General features: G+C 38.6%; 1 protein-coding gene across 1 annotated transcript; it reads right to left on the bottom strand.

The window, feature by feature from the left end:
• Positions 1-1,180: 1,180 nt before the first annotated feature.
• On the bottom strand, positions 1,181-6,431 carry GATL7 (galacturonosyltransferase-like 7). The gene has a single exon (XM_068482434.2). It carries the CDS (start codon positions 2,631-2,633, stop codon positions 1,539-1,541), a length of 1,095 nt encoding a protein of 364 aa, XP_068338535.2. The 5' UTR covers positions 2,634-6,431; the 3' UTR covers positions 1,181-1,538.
• Positions 6,432-24,377: the final 17,946 nt, after the last annotated feature.

Here is a 24,377-nt window from a genome sequence, read left to right as displayed (position 1 = left end):
GTGTAAGTTGAATTTATGATTGTTATTTGACGGTAACCAAGTCATAATCTCAAATTTATGATTGTAAATGCATTTCGATTGTAATCAACATTTTTCTAGCCTGAACCTTGACGTGTAAGTTGACCCTGTGATTGTTATTCGACGGTAACTAAATCATAATCTCAAATTTATGATTGTAAATGAGACAAGTATATGCGTTCTTAGGTGAATTAGATGCAAATAATGTTTTCGGCTTGTGGAGGACTGAAGTGTTATTTCTGCTTGTGGAGGACTTTGAGTGTTATTTCAGTCTATTTAACTTGGGTTGAGGTTGGGGTCTGCAAGGTTATTTTATTTTTGTAAGTTTTGGTTTTTTAATTAAGTGTTTTAAAATTACCTTGTTTGTTTTATTTTTAAGAAAACTAATAAAAATGGCTTGAAAACTTTAAGTTTTAACAATAAGAACAAAATAAAGAGTAAAGTTAATAGTACTATGTTTGCCTTTTTAGTGTAAAAATATAGTTTTTCATTAAAATGAATAGTATTGTGGATTTTTCATTAAAACTTCCTTTATTTTTTGTGGGCTTTTTAATAATTTTCTTTTATATCTTATTTGAGATTCCTTTTTATAATTGACCCAATTCTAAACATATTTTCTGATATATATAAAAATATATATATATATATATATATATATATATATATATATAGAAACCACATCGAAACATTATTTGTATTATGGTATGAGAGGACAAAAGATGCGAAGGAAAAAGAGAGAACAAGGAATTGCCAACAAAGCGCCAAGAGACAACAGTTGGAGTGCGGGAGAGGAGTAGGATAGCCCTAAGTCTTAGCTCGCAAGTTCCTCCACCACAGCAGGCAACAGGCAGCTGGCGGCAGCAGCAGCCAACGAAGAAAGAAAGCATTTCCGTTTGATTCATACATTTCATATATATAAAGGAGACACAGCCAGCCAGCCAGCCAGCCAGCCAGCCATTCGGTCACTTTCGGTCACATTGGACAACCCTAATTCTAATGTCGGAGTTTTAGCGTTTCCTGAATCCTGATTAATGTTATTCTGAATCCTGATTAGAGTGATAGTTTACCGCCAATCCACGCCACACCACTTGCAATGTCGCCTTTCTTCAGATTCTTAATTTTAATCATATGTAGTATGTCAAGTGATTTCAATTAACAAAAATTAGATATAATAGCTCCGATTCTGAATTCTGACCACCACGAATCAGTTTCGGTACTTATACAACGACGAATTCAACGTGTCCCTTACCCTTTTGTTTTTTTTCCCTTTCATTTTCAAGGGCAGCACTAATACATGAATACAATAACAAAACTGGAGACTGAGAAGAGATCACCTAATCATTAACAAAATTTCAAAAGAAAGAAGAAGAAGATGATGATGATGATACAAAACAATCAAGGAAAATACTAAACAAAAATAAAGTAAATGGCAAATTCAAGCCGGAAACCCAAAAAAAAAAATTGTGACAAAACAGGTGCTAGAGGGAATTTACCGGCGACCGTCTTGTTGCGCTTCCATTTCAAAGAGTGTGTCCGTACAAATCGTAGGGTGACCAGAGGGCGTCCAGCGGGCACGGCCGCTTCGAGTCCACCCTCAGCCACGGCTTCCCGCTGCCCGACCAATGCAGCAGGCTCACCGCTCCCGGATGCAGGTCACGGCAGCTGCCCTTCACATTATCACCTCCCAACCCGTGTTGGTTCCAGCGGTGCTCTATGGGCGCCACGTGCCCCGCGAAAACTAACAGGAACGGGGGCAGCGACCCCAGCTCGTAGATCCGGTGCCTCTTCTGGATCTCCATCCACCTCTCGATCCGCTTGGTGTACTTGGCCCGCCTCCACCTCACGAGATCTATCACCATCACACCGGTGTTGAAGTAACAAGGCTTCCGGCCGTCAAAGGTGCCGGAAAACCACTGATCGGCCCAGAAAGCGGGCATGAAGTAGTTGGTGAAGTTGGCGTGGCAGTACTCGGGCGCCCCGATGGTTCTGGAGCCAAGGCTGGTAGCCCAGAGCCTGGATATGTCGTCGACCAAAACGAGATCGGAGTCCAAGTAGATGACCCGGGCAACGCAGGGTTCCAGCAGATCCGCCAAGTAATTGCGGGCGTAATTGAGCGGTTGCTCCAGCGCTTGCCTCACCGATGTCGAGATCAGGCTCCGCACCATCCTCGGATCAAAGTAGTACACCCTGAACTTCAATTGCGGGAAAGTGGATCGCACCAGGGCTTCCAGATTCGTCTCCGACACCAGGAAGTGGAAGAAGACGCTCTCCGGGCAAAGCGAGTGCTGCAGGACCGAGTGCACGGCGGCGATTGACCCTCGGAGATACTCCACGTCTAGAGTGATGGCCACGTGTACCAAATTGGGATGGCACATTCCTGGGGCGCCGGAGGAGGAGGCACATTCATCGGCATTGCGGTATGCGGAGGCCTTCCGGAAGTTGAAGCGGCCTCCCCCGGAATCCGTCGGGGGAGGAAGGCGGAGGTAAGAGTAATCGAGATAGTGGTGAGGGGATCGGATGGCTTCGGCGGGAGGGAAGGATTGGAGAGACGGGGAGAGAATGATCATGAGCATTGCAGCAGAGAAGAAGCCAGAGAACCTCATAATCCAGAGCATATTCTTTCGCTTCTTTTCTGTGCTTGTACTACTGTCGCCGCTGCAGAAAGGTCCACCTCTTCTCCTCCTCCTCCACCCCCTCGTCTTGGAATTGAAGAAATTGAAGAAATCGAAGAAATCTAAGAAATTGTAATGATGTTCCGCTACAACCGTCGACGAAAGGAACGCCAAGGTTCCTTTGAGGTCCGCCAGAATTGTAGAACTAGAGCGACCGATTTATGCTTTGACCTTGAGAATGAATGAATGAATGAATATAAAGTAATAAAATTAGGGGTAGTTTGTTGCCGCTGCAGAAGGTGGGAGTGGGAGGGAGAGAATCGATCTCTTTCTCTCTATCAAAGCCTAGTGTGGAGGCTGTTGCCGTGGGAACCAAACGAAGCGACCTTTTGGAGATTTTAGGTAGATAAAACGGAGAGGAGGAAAAACCACCATCCATCAACACCACGCCAGCCACGGCGAACAACAAGAGGTTCAGGTTCAGCTTTACCCTTCCCCTTCTTCTCCTCCTCCCTCTCTCTCCCTCTGTCCTACCTCACTCTATTATTTACTTCCTGTGAGTCGTCTGGGTGAAACTGTGATACAGTGATAGAGAGAGAGAGCCAAGGCACGCACAACCAGTAGAGAGAGAGAAGAAGCCATTTCTTTTCCACCATAGAAATCCACGGCTAAACATAAATTGTAATTTTCAGCTAGAGGAAAATGTACTTTATTTTTTTTTTTTAATTTAATAGGTGACGTTTTAATTTTGGGGATAAAAATAACATTTGTGCGTTTAGTGGGTACAAATCTAGAAATAGTATAATATACTGCAGGGGCTAGTAGAAGCAAAAGAAGGAAGGGACCAGCTGTCCGCCTGTCTTGTATCAATATGAGGATTGCATCCGGGGCCACGGGCCTGCGTCCACGTACTTGTACAACTACGCTCCACATCTCGACGACGGTTTTGCATTGTATTTCAGCTTCATATCACTCAACGATGTTTTTCGTATAGCTGAGACACAATCCCGAACAACGCAAACCCGACCCAAAATTTTCCGAACTTGACCCGAAATCAGAAAATTTGAACCGAAATTATTCTAAACTTTTGGTATGGGATTCAGTTTTATTATATGCTTTCGTTCGGTAATTCTGAACCGAACAACATTATATTATATTATATATTTAGATTAGGGTTTTACCGTGCTTGTACCATACTTGACCAATCCCGAAACTACTAAGCACCGGTCAACAACATACCGTCAAGGACCCACAAAACTTTTCCTCCAACCAGGAAGCTAATCACAACATAACACATGTCGGTATCAGAAGCCAATCACAGCGCGACACGTGTCGATATCAGAGGCCAATGTCAGAACAAAGCTAGAAAATCTCTTCTATAAAAGGAGATCATTCTCCCCACAATAATCCCTAATGTCATTTGTACTAAACTATTCACTAGAACTCACTAAAAGAGAGCTTGAACTTATGTATTTGTGTAAACCCTTCACAACTAATGAGAACTCCTCTACCCCGTGGACGTAGCCAATCTAGGTGAACCACGTACATCTTGTGTTATTTGCTTCCCTGTCTCTATTCATTTACATACTTATCCACACTAATAACCAGAGCAACCTAGCGAAGGTCACAAACTTGACACTTTCTGTTGTACCAAAGTCCTCGCCGATTTTGTGCATCAACATTTGGCGCCGTCTGTGGGAATCACACTTATTCCTACTCTCTCCAGCTTTGTCAAGCTGGTTTCCACCGTTCGCACACTTTCCTTCGACCAGGCACCCCTTTCCAACATGGGGAGTGAAGGGAGCCACAACACGCAGAACGACACCCCCCTCGCACTTAGTGCAAAGCAACAAAAGAAGGAACGAAAGAGGTTTGCTCTTCAGGCTAAAGTCGATGAGGTAGAGGCTCAGAACAACAAGATAGCGATAAAGAATGAGATCCTCCAGGAGCAGTATGAGAAGCCCATTTCCATTTTTGGTTTTGACTTTTCGTGCAAATATTTTAAACTACAATATTTTATTTATATCTGTATTTTTGCCATTCCAAATTTTAGATGAGTTATTTCCACTTTCAATTTTAAACATAGTATCGATATTTGAATCGTACGTTTTCACATATCTATTTTCATCATTATCTTATTATACGCATATATTTTGGATCTTAAGTTATTACATAATTATTGTATTTTCAACTTTATGTTTTATATGAGTGTTATACTACTATATTATCAAGAAAGGAAGAAAGTATGAGTTTGGAGGCATAAAAGAGGAATAATTGCAATCTGATCGCGACGGAATGGAATTCTCTTTTATGCAGCAACTCTAACTTGATTTCTTCCTTATATATATATACACATATTTTCAAATATTTTTCATATAACAAGTTATTTTTAAATTTCAGTGACGAAATTTTCTTAAAAGGGGTAGATTTTAACGATCCGTCCCCAAAAGTTACACTTTTTATAATTTTAAAATGTGAAATTACAAAAATGCCCTTCGAGGCAAATACGTTGACTTTTGTTGACCGCCTTATCGTGTCACGTAAGATTTTTTTTTTTCTTGGTGTATCCTCGTAGTACTCATCACGACGAACGTGTGGGCGCAAGCGAAATTAAATTTGGAGTTATAACGAATAAGTTATATGCGAGCAAAGTTAGGGGCATTTTGATAATTTTATTCAAATGGAGATATTTCCACTTTGGGGCCGCTCTGGTGTTGACACATGGCAGGTGATCCCATTTTCTGGGGGTGTTTCCTTGATCCCGTGATATATCTCTCCCTTTATCTCTCTAGAATCCTCTCTCTCTCTCTCTCTCCCTCTAGAATTCTCTCCCTCTCTATTTTCTTCCTTCAGCTCCCTCTCATATCTCCCTTACCTCTTTGCCATTTCCTCCCTCCCCCGAGCACACCCACACACCACCGTGGCTTACTCGCGGGCAAACCGCCAAACCACCGAACTACCACCTAGGTTATATCTCTCGAATTCTCTCTCGAGCTCCCCTCCCTTAGCCCTTATCTCTTCCGTTCTCGTCTCTCACCTCTGCAAATGCCAAACGGCCAAGATGCCGAGACCACCATCATGACTGTGTTAACTAGCCACATCAATGGATTTCATCAACCTCCCAAACAAGGAATTAAAACTTCAAGCTACGAACTGATCAGGTCAGCCAGGAAACCTACACTGTACAGTGGCTCTAGTACTGTTCATTATCTTCTTCGATCATGGTGAGCCTCAAGACCTTAAATCCTTCTTGCTTTTTTTTCTTTTTTCCTCCACACAAAACTTGAGTGGGGGCAGCTGCCCCCGGTGGGACTTAGCTAGTTCACGTCTAGATTTGTACATCAATATAGATATATTGAGGATACTGTAGTGGTTCTTTGAGTCATTGGAGATGCTCTTACTCAATATATCCTCAATACACATTGGTAGTTGTAAAACTTAGTTCAACATGCCTGCTGATATATTTATGCTATTTTTAAGACTGTAATTTATAACTCATAGGGAACGAGATGGAGAGAGATTTTTCAGTGTGCCTGAAATTCAGACTAATATACTAAGTGCTATAATATTAGTGGTTGGAAGCTTGAAAAAAAAAAAATTCAACCACTTGTATTATGACAGTTGATGTAGCAGATCGTATTCTCAGCACATAAGAAATTTCTCAGTGATAGGAGAAAAGGCACTCTATTGTAATCGCTCTAAGAACAAAGAAGGTAGGCTACAATAATAGTTAGTTGTGCTGCCTAATCCTCTATTGCCCATCTTTGTTAAGTAATTTCATCAATAATTGAATGTTAGTTTATTTCATGTGTCCAAGTAGCACTACTCACTAATAGAATAGTTATGCTTATTGTAAAAATATACTTTTCTTAAATAGATGGCACTTTACTCAACGACGAAAACAATAATGTTTATGCATCATGGTGCGAGTTCGATTCCATAGATTCTTCCTTAGCATTTTACAATTTAACCCTTGGTTATAAAAAAAAAAAAAAAAGAAAAGAAAAAAAAAGAAAAAAAAAACATTTTTCTAAAACATGAGATTGGGATGACCAGAGATCTCTTCATCTACAAGGAACAATTTGTTTTTTTATTTTGGTTAATAAGGAACAAAACTTTGATAATATATTTAGACAATCAATAATAGATGATGCCTGTAATCTAATAGGAGTTCAAGCAATCTATGCAATTAATTATCAAAGATATCAACTTGTCGGATAAACTAAATACTATAACTAATAGTTTTTACAAACAAGAAGAAAGGAGATGCATGTTAAAAACATAAACAAGTAATGGCCAATACTTCACCGTTTTTTCTTGAGAGAAAATGCTCATAACTTCACCGTTTCATGCTTCCCTTATTAAACTAGCAAGTCTCCCCGCCTCGCCTCGCCTCGACAGTAATCAATATACATATATATATATATATGAGCCAGCCACATGCATTTTAATTTACTTGGATTAATTATTCCAGAAAGGAAAAATTCTTATTGCTTAATTAATCTGCTTGAAGTTGATGAATTAACAAAGTGAACAAAGACGAATTAATTCATTAATATCATGACATTTCATCAATTTAATTATTCCCAGCTGCTTTCAAATCTACCCATTACAATCAAGGGTTACTCAAAGCAGAACTAGCAGAAAAAGAAAGATAACAAATGAAATAAGAGCGTGAATTGTGGCCGCCGGTGGAATGTCCATGTTTTCCTTGCAAGACCTCCTGTAGGCATCCAGAAGTCGCCCGAGCGATACATGAGCAGCTTCCGCCTAAGAGCGAATCTCATTCACCCCTTCCCGACGGGTTGATACCAAAGCCAGTCTCTCCAACTCTCGCACCACTCGCATCCTTGCTGCTGCTGTAAATTGACTAGATGCCCTTCTGCCGCCGGTGAATATGAGGCGCTCATGATCAAGCTTCATCTGCATCTTCTTTACATGATCAAACTCTGCAGCCCATCTCCACCAACAATAACTATCATTATCACTATCATTATCATTAGGAACTATTGATCTTGAAGAATTAGAATAGTCATAATGATGACCATCAACAACACTGGAAAACAGCAGCTGGTTCTTCATCGTATATCGATTGATCTTCCTTAATTAATTTCCCCTCTAGCTAAGATAGCTAGGACTAGGAGGCCTCAAATTAACCAAAGATGAAGGGAGAGCGTGAACAGTAGGACATTGTAATGTTTCCTTTTTTTGCATGGTCCAAGTTTAACGAATGAATGAGGAGGTCCACATAGCTCACGGGAACAACTTCCGTTACCTTATGGTTTATGGCTGCTTCCTCTCACTTTCCTTTCCTTCACTTGATGATGGTGATAAGCACATGCACCAGTACAACACTAGATACATATATCGTACTGTTTAGACCCGATTTTACACTATCGGCCCGAGCAATCGAGGCTGTAGAATAAGTAAAATTCTGACCTGTTGGATTGAAAGAAGATTGAGATGATTGATTAATAATTTGTCATATATTATTATGATTTTAATAATCATGATGTTATCTGAGGAATTATTGAAAATTATTTCTATAGTGTAGAGATAATTAAGAAGTCCAAAAGATTGAAATGCTATCGGATCAAAAGATCGAAGATAAGGCTCAGTTTGGATTTTATCCTAATGCATGCTTTTTTTTTGGGTTGGCAAATGGATATTAATTGGCAGAAAGATTAATGCATGCGTGGAAGAAGAGTTGAAATGAAGGAGGACTATCTCTTTATGCAGGTCTGCTTGAGATATACCACATTAGGAGAAGCCGCAAGTGAAGAGTCGTGCATGGTAATGATTGGCATCAGGATAGCAGCAAATCTGTTTGGATTAGGTCACGGCATGATAATTCACTATTATTATGCATGGCACTTGGATTGGACCATTAGTTTGGATTGCCTCCAAATAATGGTAGGCGTTGATTGGTTTTAATGCAATTGCATGCATTATATCCACTGGAGCTACATTATCATATTTTTTTTAAAATCCAAATCGATGGGATTTCATGCATTATCACATCCCAAAAAAAGTGGGAGTGCCTACACGAGGGATTATCTAATATTCTTAGGAATATTACTTCTGCACGCGGGATACTCACGGCAAGCAACAAGCAATGAAGCGTACTAGCATTTTAAGTATCAGAGTATTAGCAACATGAAAGGCCCTTTCCAATTCAACGCACAGACTGTCTTGCACAAACTCTCACTCTACGCGAAACCTCTCAACAACCTTGAGATGTTTATTTTCCTTTTTTACCAACACATCTTCAGTTTGGATAAACAACACTGTGAAGGCAATCGGTGAACATCTTCAGTTTGGATAAACAACACTGTAGTCGTAGAACCATTTGACCGCGAAGCCCCTTTAATTTGGATAAATAGCACTGCTCTGAGACCGACTGGTTACCTATCCAAGTCTCGGTCAAGAAGGATTTTCGAGTCCTTATTGGCAGAGGTCATCTCATCAGCCTTCTCGGCGAAGTGAGGTGTTACCAGGTTACTACATTCGGCATCCTGAGAGCCAAATTTGATATTGAACTTTGCAGAACTAGCAGCCTTGTCTTCAGGCTCTAGAACCCGAAGGCCGAGACGTGTTCCTTTCTCAACCGCAGTCACAAGATTAAGAAGTCAGCAGCGCGCCCATCGTGACATCAACACATTTTACTCCCCAGCTGAGCTCGGCGAAAGAGTTGGCACGCCCCGCATACAACTGAATGACGTAGTTAGCTTATTGATTACTCGGCCTACGCGCCACATAGGCTTGGTAGTTTTTAGGATCAACACATACGAAGCAGAATATTTCAGATCAGTGACACGGTTATCAGTTTTTCACATTTTTATCTAAATATTTTAAAGGAAGCCTAGGTTGCATGGTTAACTTCTTATAAGCACATGAAAAATCTCTTAATTCTCTGATTTGGAGTTCACTCTCAACAATTGCCTTCTCTCCCTCTGAATTTCGTAGCAGTGTTCACAACAACCAGTAGCCACACACAAGACGGACGATGAATTGAATGGTGAAGGCTAGTTTCGCCTTACGCCAAAGTACAGAGTCACATGTGTTGTATCTTATTTGTTTTATTTTGCAGTGTAAATATCTGGTGAAATTTTATAACTTCAATCAAATTTCTCTAGCTACGTGTTTTATCAAACATTTTTTGCCTCGTTTGTGGCATTACTGATGTCTAACCAGAAGTCACCGATGTCTTCTAATAAGGTAGAGGAAGCAGCTAAAAGGGTTGTACTCACTGGAGTTTACAACTGAACAATGACGACGAAAAATCCCTACGAAAGAAATTCCACTCTGGTGTTTCGCTAAGGACACTTTGCTTACTCTCGGAGGCAAGTTGGTGTTCTAGCTTCTTTAAGTATGGATTGCACAATGACCTTGACGTTTGAGTATATATATCTATCTAATTAGTCTGAATTACCGTTCATTGAACCTTAATGTTCGAGAAAATTGTGATCGAGACTGAGTCTGGTGTCGAGGACATAAACTATAGAAGTAATCAGAACGGCCGAGGCCGGAAAACCAAGATCGAGAGATTTCTTACTCGGCAGTAATTGTTTGAACAAGAATTTTTGGTTTCGCAAACCTAAGGTTATTTAATCGTATATTAGCATGCCCGCATTCACTTAAAAATCCGGTAGATTTGCGGCTTACACTCCAATTAAGTTGCATATATAGGTTTTAGGGTTTACAGTTTCCAACCCAAAGGTGTAAACTTTATGAATGGTGTAAAAATGATGAATTAGTGTTTATCTTTTAGTTTATCAAAAAAATAATATTACGTTTTTTTTTTTGGAAAATGAACTTATTCATTCACTTGCAAATAAGACTATCTTCAAAGGAGATGTCAAATTTTAAACTTAAAATTTAAATTTGATAGCTTATGTGGCATTTTGACATATTTTCATGTTTTGCTCTCCACCCGTCAAATTAAACTATTATTTTATTACATTTTTTTTTCTTAATTTTTGTCTTATACTTTAAATTTTACATATAAATAATTCATAATAAAAGTCATATTAATTAATACTAATACAAAGCCGTTGGAGGACAACAACGAGAGGTGACGGTTGCAGGGGGAGAGCTGATGCGACTGGTTCCAGTTTAGGGAGAAGGAGGTATTGGACGAGAATGCAATCCCAAATGTAAAGTCGTTGGACCTCTGAATAATCTTGGTGTCTGCGCATGGGTTGTACACGCTGTTTGTGTAAGATGCTCCCACATTCACCACAATTAATGCCATTGGCAGAAGGAGCAGTAGCATCGCCGCCGCTATTGTTGCCGGCGGAGATTGCATTTAGGTTGGTAGTAAGGTAATGGGATGGATGATATTTGGTCGTGGTCAGTGGGTGGTGGTGGTTGAATCTCATAAACCAAACCAACTCTATCGTTCAACAATCAAATAATCAATGATATTTAATAATAAATGACATTAAAATATTAATAAAAGACATTTAATAATTAGTAAGAAAATTTTGAAGTTGCTGTCACATTTGACAGCAAACCCCTTTGCTGCCATTCCATGTCATGCCACATAGGATTTGACATTTTGGTCTTCATTGTAGAAATTTCATAATCGAAACCTTTGAATTTCTTAATCTTCATTTAAAGATCATCTTATAAAAAAATCATCTAAATCGGAGATCGATTTGTCATCTAAAATGTATCAAATAAACCAACAGTGTAGATACCAAGTAACATATTCATAACAAACCGCTGATTTAATTAATACAAATGGATGACCAAGCAATTTTCAATTCTAATGATTTTTTGTAAAAATAATATTCAAATGAAGATTAAGAAATTAAACAGTTTTGATTACGAAATTTATATGGTGAAGATATATGTTGATGCACAAAATTGGATGAACTTTGGAACAACGTAAGGTCTCAAGGTATGACCTTCACAAGGTCGCTTTGGTAACCAAATGAAGGTTATATGTAAAGAGATAGAGATAAGTTAACACAAGATGTATGCAGTTCACTCTGAGTTGGGCTACGTCCACGAGGGTAGAGGAGTTCTCATTAATAATGTAGAGTTTACATGATACAAAGGTTTAAGCATAATCATTAATATTTACAAGTTCTAAGAATAGATTAAAGTAGAATAGGATCATCAAGGAATAATTGTGGGAGAATGATCTCCTTTTATAGTTGAGGAGAGTCCTCTGTTTTCGTCCAAAGTCGATGTGGGACTCTATGAGCTTTATTCTGATGTTGACATGTGTTACGTTGTGATTGGTCTCTTGTTTGGAGAGGAACTCATGTGCTTTGGTATGGGCGTCTCAGCACAAACCCTTTAGTAGGTCTTCGAATATTCTGAGTTGACTGGTACTTGATAATTCGGGATTGGTGTCTCAAGGCTTCACCAAAAATAATTAGACTAAAAAGCCCCTCAAACAAAAAAAAAAACTACCTCAGATACAAAACTACCTAGAATTTATGAATATTTCACGATGGATATTTTTGTCAAACTAAAAAGTAAAATAAAATAAATAAAAAGGGAAAAAAAAGTAAAAAAATTGCACGTGTGATTCAAACCTCCACGTTTCCTTCGCACGCATAGCATTGCTTTTTTCCCCTATAACTTCCCACTCCCACATCAGTATTTCCTCTACGTCTCTGCCTTTGCAAACAAAGTGGAACGGTTATAGAGAGGAAATAAATCGCCAACAAAAAATGGGTACAAAATTTCAACGATGTGGCCTCATAAACTTGACTAGAAGCTTTCAAGAGAAGAGCAAATGAATTTTCAATACAAAAAGGGAGCAGTGGTTTTGGGTTTTTTCTTTTAAATTTTAGGTTTTGCTTTGCGTTACAAAGTACTGCTTGCTTTTGTTTGTTTTGCTTGCTTTTGTTTTCTTTACCGATAAATTTATTTGTATTTTTAGGATGCCAAGTTTGTTAGAAAGAAAGCGCCGGAGCCGCAGCAAAACGTGCAGTCCATTGATGGTGATGTGACTAATGGGAGTAGTTCATGTGAAGAGAACATGTAATGGATTTGATCTTATCATTTGTTGCATTGCATGGAATTTGTAGAGTTGGGCTCATTTGTTCTTTGTTTTTGTCTGTTTTTCAGGCAAAAAACTCGGCAACTCCTTCAAATGGAGTCTTATCTGCATGATGGGATTCTATGACATTTTTATATTTGACGTGTTAATTTTCATGGAGGATGTCTTCTGGGAATTCCAGTGCGAGGGTTCTGTGTTGTTCCCGCGGATGAGGAAGCAATGCAAAGGCATCTTTAATAATTCATATGCCTTCTGGAAATTCCAGTGCGACGTTTTTGTGTGTTGTTCCCGTGGATGAGGATGCCTTTAGGAAATTCCAGGACGAGGGTTCTATGTGTTACTCCTGTGGATGAGGAGGCGATGCAAAGGCACTATTTAATTTTGACGATGCAGTTCATTTGTTTTTTCTATTTACTCATGTCTTTTTTCATTTATGTTTGACTGGATTTTGATAATTTGATGATGGTCTTTCGGGTCTCATGTGGATGCTTCGCCTCTGACTTAGGTTTAGAGAATTTTTGTCTTTTAAATAACTCTTCTTTGAACTGATTGGTAGAGAAGAATATATAGCTCTTCTCTTCACTGATATTAATATGCAAGTTACTGTTATTGCATACATTTTTTCCTCATGTTATCTTTTCTTTTGTCAAAAAAATTATTGCGTTCTTTTTTTTTTTTTTTGGGTTTATGTAGGAATACGAAAAAAAAAAATTAAAGTGGATTTCAACAAATCAAGAACGGACGGAGATGATAGAAGCAATAATTTAGTTTTACATAATGAATATCTTCAGTTAACGCTTGACTTCACGCATAAAGACATTCTTGATTTCTTGGTTTATTAATTTGATACCTTTCATAATGTAGGTCACAAATTAAAAATAATTATAAGAATGTCTTTATGCGTACCCAAATGCAATAAATAAAAAAAACTTCACAATGTAAAAATCCCTCCAAACAAAAAAAAAAAAACAAAACTAACAGAAAAAATACATATAAAAATCCCAAGAGTAATTTTGTCAGAAACAAAAATTTATATTTCATTTTTTTAGAAAATTTTATTAGAAAAAAATTAGAAAAAAAGAGATAAAATATAAAAGAACAAACGCGGAAGACACAAATTCAACCATGTTTGACGCAAATCAGTTTTCAGAGAAAAAGAAAAAAAAATGAAAAATGAGATATAATGAATTAAAAAAAAAAAAAGAGATAAAATGAGTTTAACCCAACCACCGCTCCTCCATTTTAGGAGAGCGAGAGCGTTTAATATCTCACAGAAAAAAAAAAATACAAAATAAAACGCAGTCATAGTATTGTAACAAAAAACAGAAACTTAAAATTGCTTTTTATTGAAAAAAAAAAAAAAAAGAAGGAATAAAAAAAAAGACGTGACCTACTCCACTCCTTCATTTTCGGAGAGAGAGATGGACTAATATTGTTAAAAAAACAAAAACTTAAATTTGTTATATTGAAAAATGAAAAAAAGAAAAAGAAAAGACGTGACCAACTCCACTCCTCCCTCTCTCTCTCTCTCTCCTCTCCGTGCATTCAATCGTGCAGAGGTCAGTATCAAAGAGAAACAGAAAAATATAATGAGTTAATTACTCATTATAAATAAAATCGTCAAGGTGTAGCCTAAAATAAAGTAAGATTTTGTTTCCTTTTTTTTTTTCTTTTTTTCCGAGATGCACTCATAGCGAAGTATTTACCTATTTATTTTGCTACTTTCATTATAATGAGTTAATAAGAGGTCAATATCTTTAAATGAAAGAATTCTATAGAGAAAGAGTTTCAATAGGTAATTAACTCCATTTTCAGAGAGAGAGAGAGAGGAACTAATATCTCATAGAAATATTGTTAAAAAAAAAAAAAAACAGAAACTTTTGAGAAAAAAATGTATTGAAAAATAAAAAAAAAAGGATATATTAAAATTTGTTAAAACATGAACGTATCTCCTCCATTTTAGGAGGAGATATTAGTATCTAACAAAATTATATTAAAAAATAATAATAAGAAGAAACAACGTGGGAGAAAAAAGGTAGAGGTTGTCGTCAGTTTTTTAAAAACGGTGACACACTACCAAGCAGTAACTTTCCAATTCCCACGTACATTCCCATTTTTTCCGTTTTGGCTACAGTATTATTATATGTACTCCCCATCTCCTCCGATTATGTGGCCGAATCTTATACTCCCCATTTTTTTTGCTCTGCCTTCTTCGCATGCAATGCTATTTGAATTAATTTGGTGAGATTCTTGACTCAAAATGCTTTTGCCAATCATTCATGTCCATCTTCTGTGAAATCTTGGTGCTTTTTATTTCAATTTTCTTATTCTTTCTCTCTCCTTTTTGTTATAGGGTCAAGACGATTCTATTACGCTCCAAAGTTCAAAGGTTTGAGTAAATTTGGGTAAGTCTCAATCTAAATGTGCCTTTTCATTTTCTAGGTTTTTTTGATAGTTTATCTTCTTTTAGGCGATGAATTTGATGCACTCTGTTGCAGCTTTGTGGATGTATATATGAGTTTGTATTTAGTATTTCTAAGTCAATTTTAGATTTTTTTAACTTCTTCCTTTGAAATCTTCATTGTGCGTTTTTTAAATTTGATGCACTCCACCGTCATCTGCAGCCATAATTTTTTGGGTTTTTTTTTTCATGGCAATAAAATGCCGATTTCACCCTTTGTAGTCTCGAAAATTCCCAACTTTGTACTCGAGATGGTGACCCAAGTCTTCGTTTTCTAGCATTTGGGGTGGGTTTTGTCGTATAAATATGTGACAGCCCGTTCCGGAATTTTTGAACCGTATGGGTGAAATGACGATTTTGCCCCTAGTGTGATTTTTCGTTGTGTGGTTGTTTTTGGATTGTTGTTGGCTGGTTGTGGACCACACACACCTTCACCTTTCCCTGCCATGCACCCCCTGTCCCAAGCCTTTCTATCCCCCATTTCCTATCCCATTTGTACGGACATACCCCAAAACCCTCCAAATCTTCACAGATCGAGGAAACAAAGTATATATTCTTGCTCGTGAGGTCCGTAGAAGTTCAACCATACCCATTTCAGGTAAGGATACCTTCGTTTTCACATCGAACTCGGGATACCCCGATTTTGTCACTGTTCATGCACACGTTAATTCTTGTGTTTTTTGGAATTTCAAGCTTGTAGGAAGCTTGGTGAGGTCCTTAGGAGGCTCGGGGTGGTTCGTTTGAAGGTTTTGGACGTCAGGATCGTGAGTTTTGAGGTTGGCCGGAGTTGGTGGTGTTTTCCCGGCGAGATTCCGTGTGTTTTAGCACTTGAAAGTGGAATGAATTTGTTCCTCTCGTTGTAAGCTTCATTTTGGTACCAATTTTGTGAAATTTGGTTGAAAAATGAAGAAGATATGAAGATTTAAAGTTTTCACGATTTTCCGGCGCCGGCGACGGCGCCAGAGCCTCGCCGGAAAAGACGACGGAATATTCCGTCAGTTTGGACGGAATATTCCTAACGACGTTAACGGATTCCGTTAAAGTTAACGGAATATTCCTGAAGGCGTTAACTGACGCCGTCAGTGTGCCAGGCACGTGCCTGCGCGTGACCGGCGCGTGTGGCCGTGCCTTGGCTAGCGCGTGGGGGAGCGTGCGACGGTGGAAATTTTTTCTAAAAATATGGGGATGTTCCTGAGGTTAAGTAGATCACGTTGGTGTATTCATACACCCCATTTGAGCATTGTATGAGAAGTTATTTCATAAGGTTGGTGATGTGCTTTAAAATTAACGTTTTTATAGTTGTTTCGCATATAGGTGAGACCTATCCCGAGGACGAGCGCGGTCACTCGAGGTAAGGGGGTTATGACCCTTCTACATACCAGTGAGTGGGCTTTTGGTTTTCCGTATATACCTATATACTCATGTTTTTCCCAGAAATTGATTTGAAACGTTTATTCGTTTATATGCCATGTTTATTGTTTGCCATTTATTTACGCATTATTAGTTGCATACATATATGTGTGCATTGGTGCTGTGGACGCACAGGTGAGTGCCAGGTAAGTATGATTTATGTTTATGTTCAGTAATGATTTGAGATGTATAGATAGCTCATAACCTGCACCCCCGGTGTTAGTGCTCCCGCCCAAAGTAGGGCACAATCCTTCACGTGATGTTCACCTCCCGCACCACACGCTCATCTTGGATCCAAGTTAGGTGCACAGTCCTGTCGTACAGACCACTTTAGGTGGTTCCGACTCGTAGGTGACCCGCGATTATTCGCCCAGCCTTCACGTGATCGTAGCACTTGAGCGTACTTATATTACACCCAGTTCTGTCTTACATACCACTTTAGGTGGTTCCGACTCGTATGCAGGTATAGTTAGTGAGATGGAGATTTGAGCTCTAGTTTCAGCCGTACAGGTCACGTTAGGTGACTCCGGCTGACAGATTACATGGCATTGGTTTTGGCATTACCTGAGCACTTGCATTTTTCTTCGAGGCATTTGGCATGGCATATTTCTGAGCATGACTTATATATATATGTATATTCTATTTTCTGGGAAGTATACAGGTTTTACGGCGAGGGGTTAGAACTTTGTTTATGAACTGGTTTTTGAAAAGCTTTGTTTTTGCCCACTCACGGTTTTGTTTTGCGCCCCTCCAGGTTCTAGTTGGCTAGCACGTTTGGTGGCTTCCCTGAGGATTTCCCCGGCATATCTGACAGATTATTACCAGTGTAGGATCGCCTTCAGGTGTGCTTTTGTAGTGTCGTTTTCTCCCGGACTGCATTAGGTTTTCGTGCTCTGAACTTTGGTTTTCACACTTACGCTTGCATATGTATGTTATTACTTCGTGTAAAGCTAGATTTTATTTACTCGTACTATTTTTATTAATATTTTATTAGCTTCCGCACTGTGCACATGGTTACGTCACTTCCACGTGACGGCCAGCATGCCCTGATCTCGATCGGGGTGTGTCAAATAAGATTTTATTAGTTTGCGGACTTAAAGTTTGGGTCTTTAATTTTCCGTTTTTCACAATGAAGTTTTTTGGGTAACTTTGGAAGTAAAAAAAGAGGAAATTTAGAGGAAATTGAAGTAATTTTTTAATATTTTGAATTTGGTCAGATTATGAGTTTCAATTTTGATTATCTTAATGTTCTAATCGTGTGTTATGGTAATAAAAAAAAATTTATTTATTTTCATTCTCAGGATATTTACAAGAATACACACAAAAAATGAAGAAGGAACTACCTATTGATAAGATCCCAAACAGACATGTCTCTATTTTTACACCTGGTTGGAAGATATCTGTCGGAGTAAAAACTACTGATCTAAGCCAACTGATTCTCAAAGAGTGGAAAAAGAAGAAGCATGAGCAGTATGTATTCTAAATTCTTTATTAAATTTGTTACAAAAAATTATAACATTATATATACCTTCAATAAATAGATGACACATAAAAAAGGTTGTAGAAGAATTAAAACCTTCAACAACTCCTCACATCATACGAATTTGGAATAAAGTCCAACAAATTAGGTACAACACCATTTCTTACCTATTTATTTTTAATGGTATTCTCTATATCATTCCACAAATTAATTATCTCAAATTATAATGAATAAAATAAAATAAAATTCATCTATACAGAAGAAAAAATAGAAATTTTCAAGCAGAGAAAAGCAAAGTGCTTCTCATTATAATGAATTTTAAACAAAGTAGCAAAACCTGTGAAAAAAAAAAACATTTCATATGCAAATAAAATTAAAGATACCTTATTATAATGAAAGTAGCAAAATAAATAGGTAAATTAACCTCTGACATAGAAAACTAATTTTAAGTTTCTGTTTTGTGATTGAACCGAGAGAGGGGGACTAATAAAATAAAATTTGTTGAAAAAAAAAAAAAAAGGTAAATACTTCATTTTATTTGCGTATGAATTGGTTTTTTTTTTTCACATGTTTTGCTACTTTGTTTAATTTTGCTACTTTGTTTAAAATTCATTATAATGATAATAGAACCCTTGTTCTAACCTTTACTTATACGCTGATAGTTCCTCTTGTATTACTAACAAACTTCGGTTACAAATCATGATCCTGCATTTGCACAATTATCCAGTATTTATACTAGATTGCAAGCTAGGGTAGTTACACGATATTTTCCTAACTAATCATCAATTAACAACCACAACATTCAATCAATGATTCCCAGACACTTCTCACTAACAATATCAACCTATCACAACCTTGTACAAATATCACCAACAGTATCCTATCAATACCCCACCCTTAAAAACGAACCTTGTCCTCAAGGTTGGAATGTAGGAAATCTCTGTTTGAAGGCCGCAAAGTCTTCCCAAGTGGCATCTTCCTTGGAATGATGCTTCCACTGCACCAAAACCTGAGTTTGAGAAGAAGTACCAGTGCGGAGCACCCGGTGCTGTAAGATTGCCATGGGAGAGTCCTCCACTATGCCGTCCTCGGTTACCACCGGTAAAGGAGTTGCAGGGACAAGACCAGTGCCCAATTGCTTTTTTAAGCAAGACACATGGAAAACTGGATGAAGTTTGGAATTTGCAGGCAAATCTATCTTGTAAGCAACGGATCCCACCTTTTGTAATACTTTGAATGGCCCATAAAACCTCGGTTGTAGTTTGTGAAAAGGATGCTTAGCAAGAGATTGATGATGATAAGGTACTAATCTGAGAAATACCATATCACCCACTTCAAAAGATCTTTCACTGCGATGCTTGTCCGCTTGCTGCTTCATGCGTACTTGGGCAGTAACAAGATTAGTTTTAAGCTGGGATAAAATCCTGTTTCGTTCTTGTAAACTTCTATCAACCAAATCAATTTTTGTTGCTCCTGATTCATAAGTAGGCACAGTAGGCGGAGGTTGACCATAAACAACCTCATAAGGTGTAAGCTTGGAAGAGGTGTGGAAAGTAGTATTGTAGTGCCATTCCGCCCAAGGAAGCCATGGAACCCATTTCTTTGGTTGATGACTACAAAAACATCTCAAATATGTTTCCAACCCTCTGTTAGTAACCTCTGTTTGGCCGTCTGTTTGAGGATGGTAACCGGAGCTCATACACAACTGAGATCCGTGTAGTGTAAAAAATTCTTTCCAAAAGGAGCTGAGAAAAACAGGATCTCGATCACTTACAATTGTTGAGGGCATTCCATGCAGTTTGAAAATATGGTCAACAAATAACTGAGCTACTGAGTGAGCAGTGTAGGGATGAGACATCGGCAGAAAATGAGCATACTTAGAAAGACGATCGACCACCACAAAGATAATAGTTTTTTCCCTTACAAGGAGGAAGACCCACTATAAAATCCATAGCGATATCTGTCCAAACAGTAGAAGGAATAGGGAGAGGATTGAGCAGCCCCGGAGAAGCAATGGTCTCATTCTTATTTTGTTGACATACTTGACATGCTGCCACCCATTGCATAATGTCGGATTTCATGCCTTGCCAATAAAACGATCTGGAAATCCGTTTGTAGGTCTTAAGAAAACCAGAATGTCCTGCCACCGGAGTGCAATGATGTTCATAGAAGACCTTATTCCTCCAACAACTCGATGGGCCCAAAACAATTCGTCCCTTGTATCTGAGAAAGCCATTGTCAAAATGGTACTTATCATGGGAAGCTGTAGCACCAGGAGAGAACAATTCTTTAATCTTGGAGACAACCCACGGATCTTGTTCCCCATGTCTTCGGATATCATCTAACCAACCCATATAAGGATAGGAAATGGCATTTAATTCTACCTCAGAATGCATTCGAGACAGAGCATCAGCAGCCACATTGTCACAACCCTGTTTATATTGTATTTCGTAATCAAAACCAAGAAGTTTAGAGATCCATTTCTGCTGAAACGGGGTGTGTGCCCGATTCTGTAAAAAGAACTTCAAACTGTGATGATCAGTTTTGATAATAAAGTGTGTTCCCTGAATATAAGACTGCCATTTCTTGATTGCATGGACGATAGCTAGCATTTCCCTTTCGTAGGTAGACATGGCCTGAGCTCGAGGACCTAAAACCTTGCTTGTAAAGGCTATAGGCTTACCATCTTGATGTAAAACAGCACCAATCCCAGTGTTGGAAGCATCTGTTTCAATGGTAAAAACCTTGGAAAAATCCGGCAAGGCAAGTACTTGAGGCGAAACCATAACAGCCTTGAGAGTTTGGAAAGCCACCTCTGCCTCATTAGTCCACTTGAAAGCATCCTTCTTTGTAAGCACAGTGAGAGGACCACAGATTTTCCCATACTTAGGAATAAACTTCCTATAATAACCGGTAAGGCCAAGAAATCCTCTTAGAGCCTTTACTGACTTAGGAACGGGCCAATCTTGGATGGACTGAAGTTTAGCTGGATCTGCAGCTACACCTTCCCTGGAAACCACATGACCTAAGTATTCAATTTGGGATTTACCAAAATCACACTTTGTCTTCTTCACAAAGAGTTGGTGGGTCTGAAGAATCCTTAAAACCAAGGATAAATGGTTTAAATGAGCTGCCCAAGAAGGACTATAGACTAAAATATCGTCGAAGAAAACTAAGACGAACTTCCTCAAGTAAGGCCGAAAAATCTCATTCATCAAACTTTGGAAAGTAGCCGGAGCATTTGTAAGTCCAAATGGCATGACGAGGAATTCATAATGACCATCATGAGTACGAAAAGCTGTCTTTTCAATGTCACTCGGATGAACCCTGATCTGATGATACCCGGCTCGTAAATCCAACTTGGAAAAAAATTGAGCACCAAACAATTCATCTAGCAACTCATCGATCAATGGAATGGGGTACTTATCTTTGATTGTCAACAAATTGAGGGCCCTGTAATCCATGCACATCCGCCAACTATTGTCCTTCTTTTTGACTAGCAGCACAGGTGAAGAAAAGGGACTGTTGCTAGCTCTAATAAAACCAGAATCGAGCAAGTCTTGTACACATTTTTCAATCTCCGATTTTTGAAAGGGACCATATCTATAAGGCCTTGCACTTGTAGGCTTGCTGCCGTCCAACAATGGAATGCGGTGGTCATGAGATCGTGAAGGAGGCAGAGTAGTAGGGGTCTGGAATACAGCAGCAAATTGAGAGAGTAAGGCATCTAATTCAGTTTGTTGAAGGTCAGAAAGAGTCCTAACCACAGCCACTTGTGTCTCTGGTTCCACAAAAAACAGAACCATACCAAAAGGACCCTGAGAAAGCAATCTTTCCACTTGACATGCTGAAACTGTCATTGGGGAGGGGGGAGGATAACTGGAAATACAATAATGTTTCTGCCCCAAACTGAACTCCATTTTTAATTTGTCAAAATCCCAAAGAATAGGACCTAAAGTTCTAAGCCATTGTGCTCCAAGAACAACATCGCAGCCACCCAGTTGTAACACATAAAAATCAGAAGTATACTCATACTGTTGAATCTGTAATTTGACCTGTGAACAACAACCCTTACTCGAAATAGTACCCCCATTTGCTATCATGACCTCAAAAGATTTATTGGCATCAACACTCCAGCCTAATTTCTTGGCAACAGATAGGCTAATAAAATTGTGGGAACTTCCAGAATCAAGCAAGACAATCACAGGACAATTTTTTATTAAACCAGTAACTTTCATGGTTTGGATATGTTGAGGGGCCGAAATACCATAGACTGCACAAACTGTGATTTCCACATGTTGATCTTCTTGATCCTCACAATCAGTGACTTCCATATCAACAGATCGTTCAGCCAAGACATCTAATAACAGCAATTGTTGATTCGCACAAACATGACCCCTAACCCATTTTTCCGGACACGAATAGCATAGACCCTTCTTACGACGATCTTGAAGTTCCTCAAAAGACATTTTTCTCACATTACTAGGCTTAGAATTTGTGCTAGAAGAAGAGCTATGACTAATGAACAGAGGTGAAGATTTCTGATTTGTGAAATTGCTGGAAAAAGAATTTGGGTTCTTAGAAAAATGTCGAACCTTGATGTCTGCCAATTTGGCATCCACTTGAAAAGCCAAGGCAATTGCTTCATGAACATCGGATGGACGGAGTAATTTGACGTCGTGACGCACTTCGGACTTCAACCCACCAATGAAACAGCTTCTCAGCATCACCGGACTGATCTCCTTAGTGCGATTCGCCAATCGGCGGAACTCCACCACATAATCTTTGAGAGAACCCAACTGCTTCAATTGAACTAAGGCTTCGGTGAAATCCTCAAACTCTGATGGACCAAATTCTTTGCAGAAAATCTGAACAAACTCCTCCCATTTTGGGTAATTCTTGATACAATTTCTCCATTGAAACCACTGCAAGGCTTCATTATCCATGTGGAACGAGGCCATTCTCACCTTCTGCTTATCATCAATGGTGAAATAGTCAAAATAATGCTCTGCACGATAGACCCATGCTAAAGCATCATCACCATCGGAAAATCGTGGAAATTCAAGCTTCACTAATGGTGGTCGGGGCTGAAAAACTGATTCTTGGCGATGAATGCGCTGACCCATATGAATCACCGGATCATGCAAGGTATCTTCGGATCCCCCAATTGGATTGGAAGAATCGCCATGGTCAAATTGATCCCGCCGAGTGCGATCAGCACCATTGAAATGAGTCTCCAAAGATGCGAATCGGCCCTCCATGGAAGCAATCACGCTGGACAGATTCTGCATCGTCGAACTGATCGTCGCGACCGACGATTGAATTTCCGAGACGGAGCCTTCAAGAAACGTTACCCGTGCATCCATGGTGTTAGCACGCGTAGATGCGCGCGTCATACAAGAAGGGAAACGTGGAGATCTGTTACTGGCTGATACCAATAATAGAACCCTTGTTCTAACCTTTACTTATACGCTGATAGTTCCTCTTGTATTACTAACAAACTTCGGTTACAAATCATGATCCTGCATTTGCACAATTATCCAGTATTTATACTAGATTGCAAGCTAGGGTAGTTACACGATATTTTCCTAACTAATCATCAATTAACAACCACAACATTCAATCAATGATTCCCAGACACTTCTCACTAACAATATCAACCTATCACAACCTTGTACAAATATCACCAACAGTATCCTATCAAATGAGAAGTACTTTGCTTTTCTCTGCTTGAAAATTTCTATTTTTTCTTTTGTATAGATGAATTTTATTTTTTATTTTTATTAAAAGGATCAGTTTTACAAGCATCACACCCATCTCAAAGTACAAAGGTTGAAGTACAAGAATAAGGTAACATTTCTTACTATTTAATTTTGTAAACATGATTACAATTTGTTACCTCAAACTTGACAAATTATTTATCTTTCAATATTCTAAAAGTAATTGGAGTAAAAGTATTGCCATGAGAAAATTGTCAAGGTTAAAGGTATTTAGGTTAAATTGCTTACAACCTTTATATTTGGGATTGTGCATTATAGTTAGACTTCTTATTTTATCCTCATTGCTTGCAGATTAACCATGAAAATCTAAAGCATCAAGTCCAAGCAAATGGGTGGCAAGCATGGCTTTGATTTCACACGTAGATGCTATGATTACATATGTACATGTTGTCCATATTTTGCTTTGCTTCATATATTAGGAGTTCATCCCTAGCTAGCCTATAACTTTTACTGAAAACTTATGAATCTGAAAATTTTGATTTAAGGACATTAAATGTTATCAGCATGTATTTAGAAATGAAATTACATGTCAATTTTCAGATTTTTTTTAATAGTTTATGTTTTCCCATTTTATCTTCGTTGTTGTTTTAAAGGA

This window comes from Pyrus communis, chromosome 11 (genome assembly GCF_041283825.1).
Source record: "Pyrus communis isolate YQ-2024b chromosome 11, ASM4128382v1, whole genome shotgun sequence".
NCBI lineage: Eukaryota > Viridiplantae > Streptophyta > Magnoliopsida > Rosales > Rosaceae > Pyrus > Pyrus communis.
This window is presented reverse-complemented; position numbering and strand designations above follow the sequence as displayed.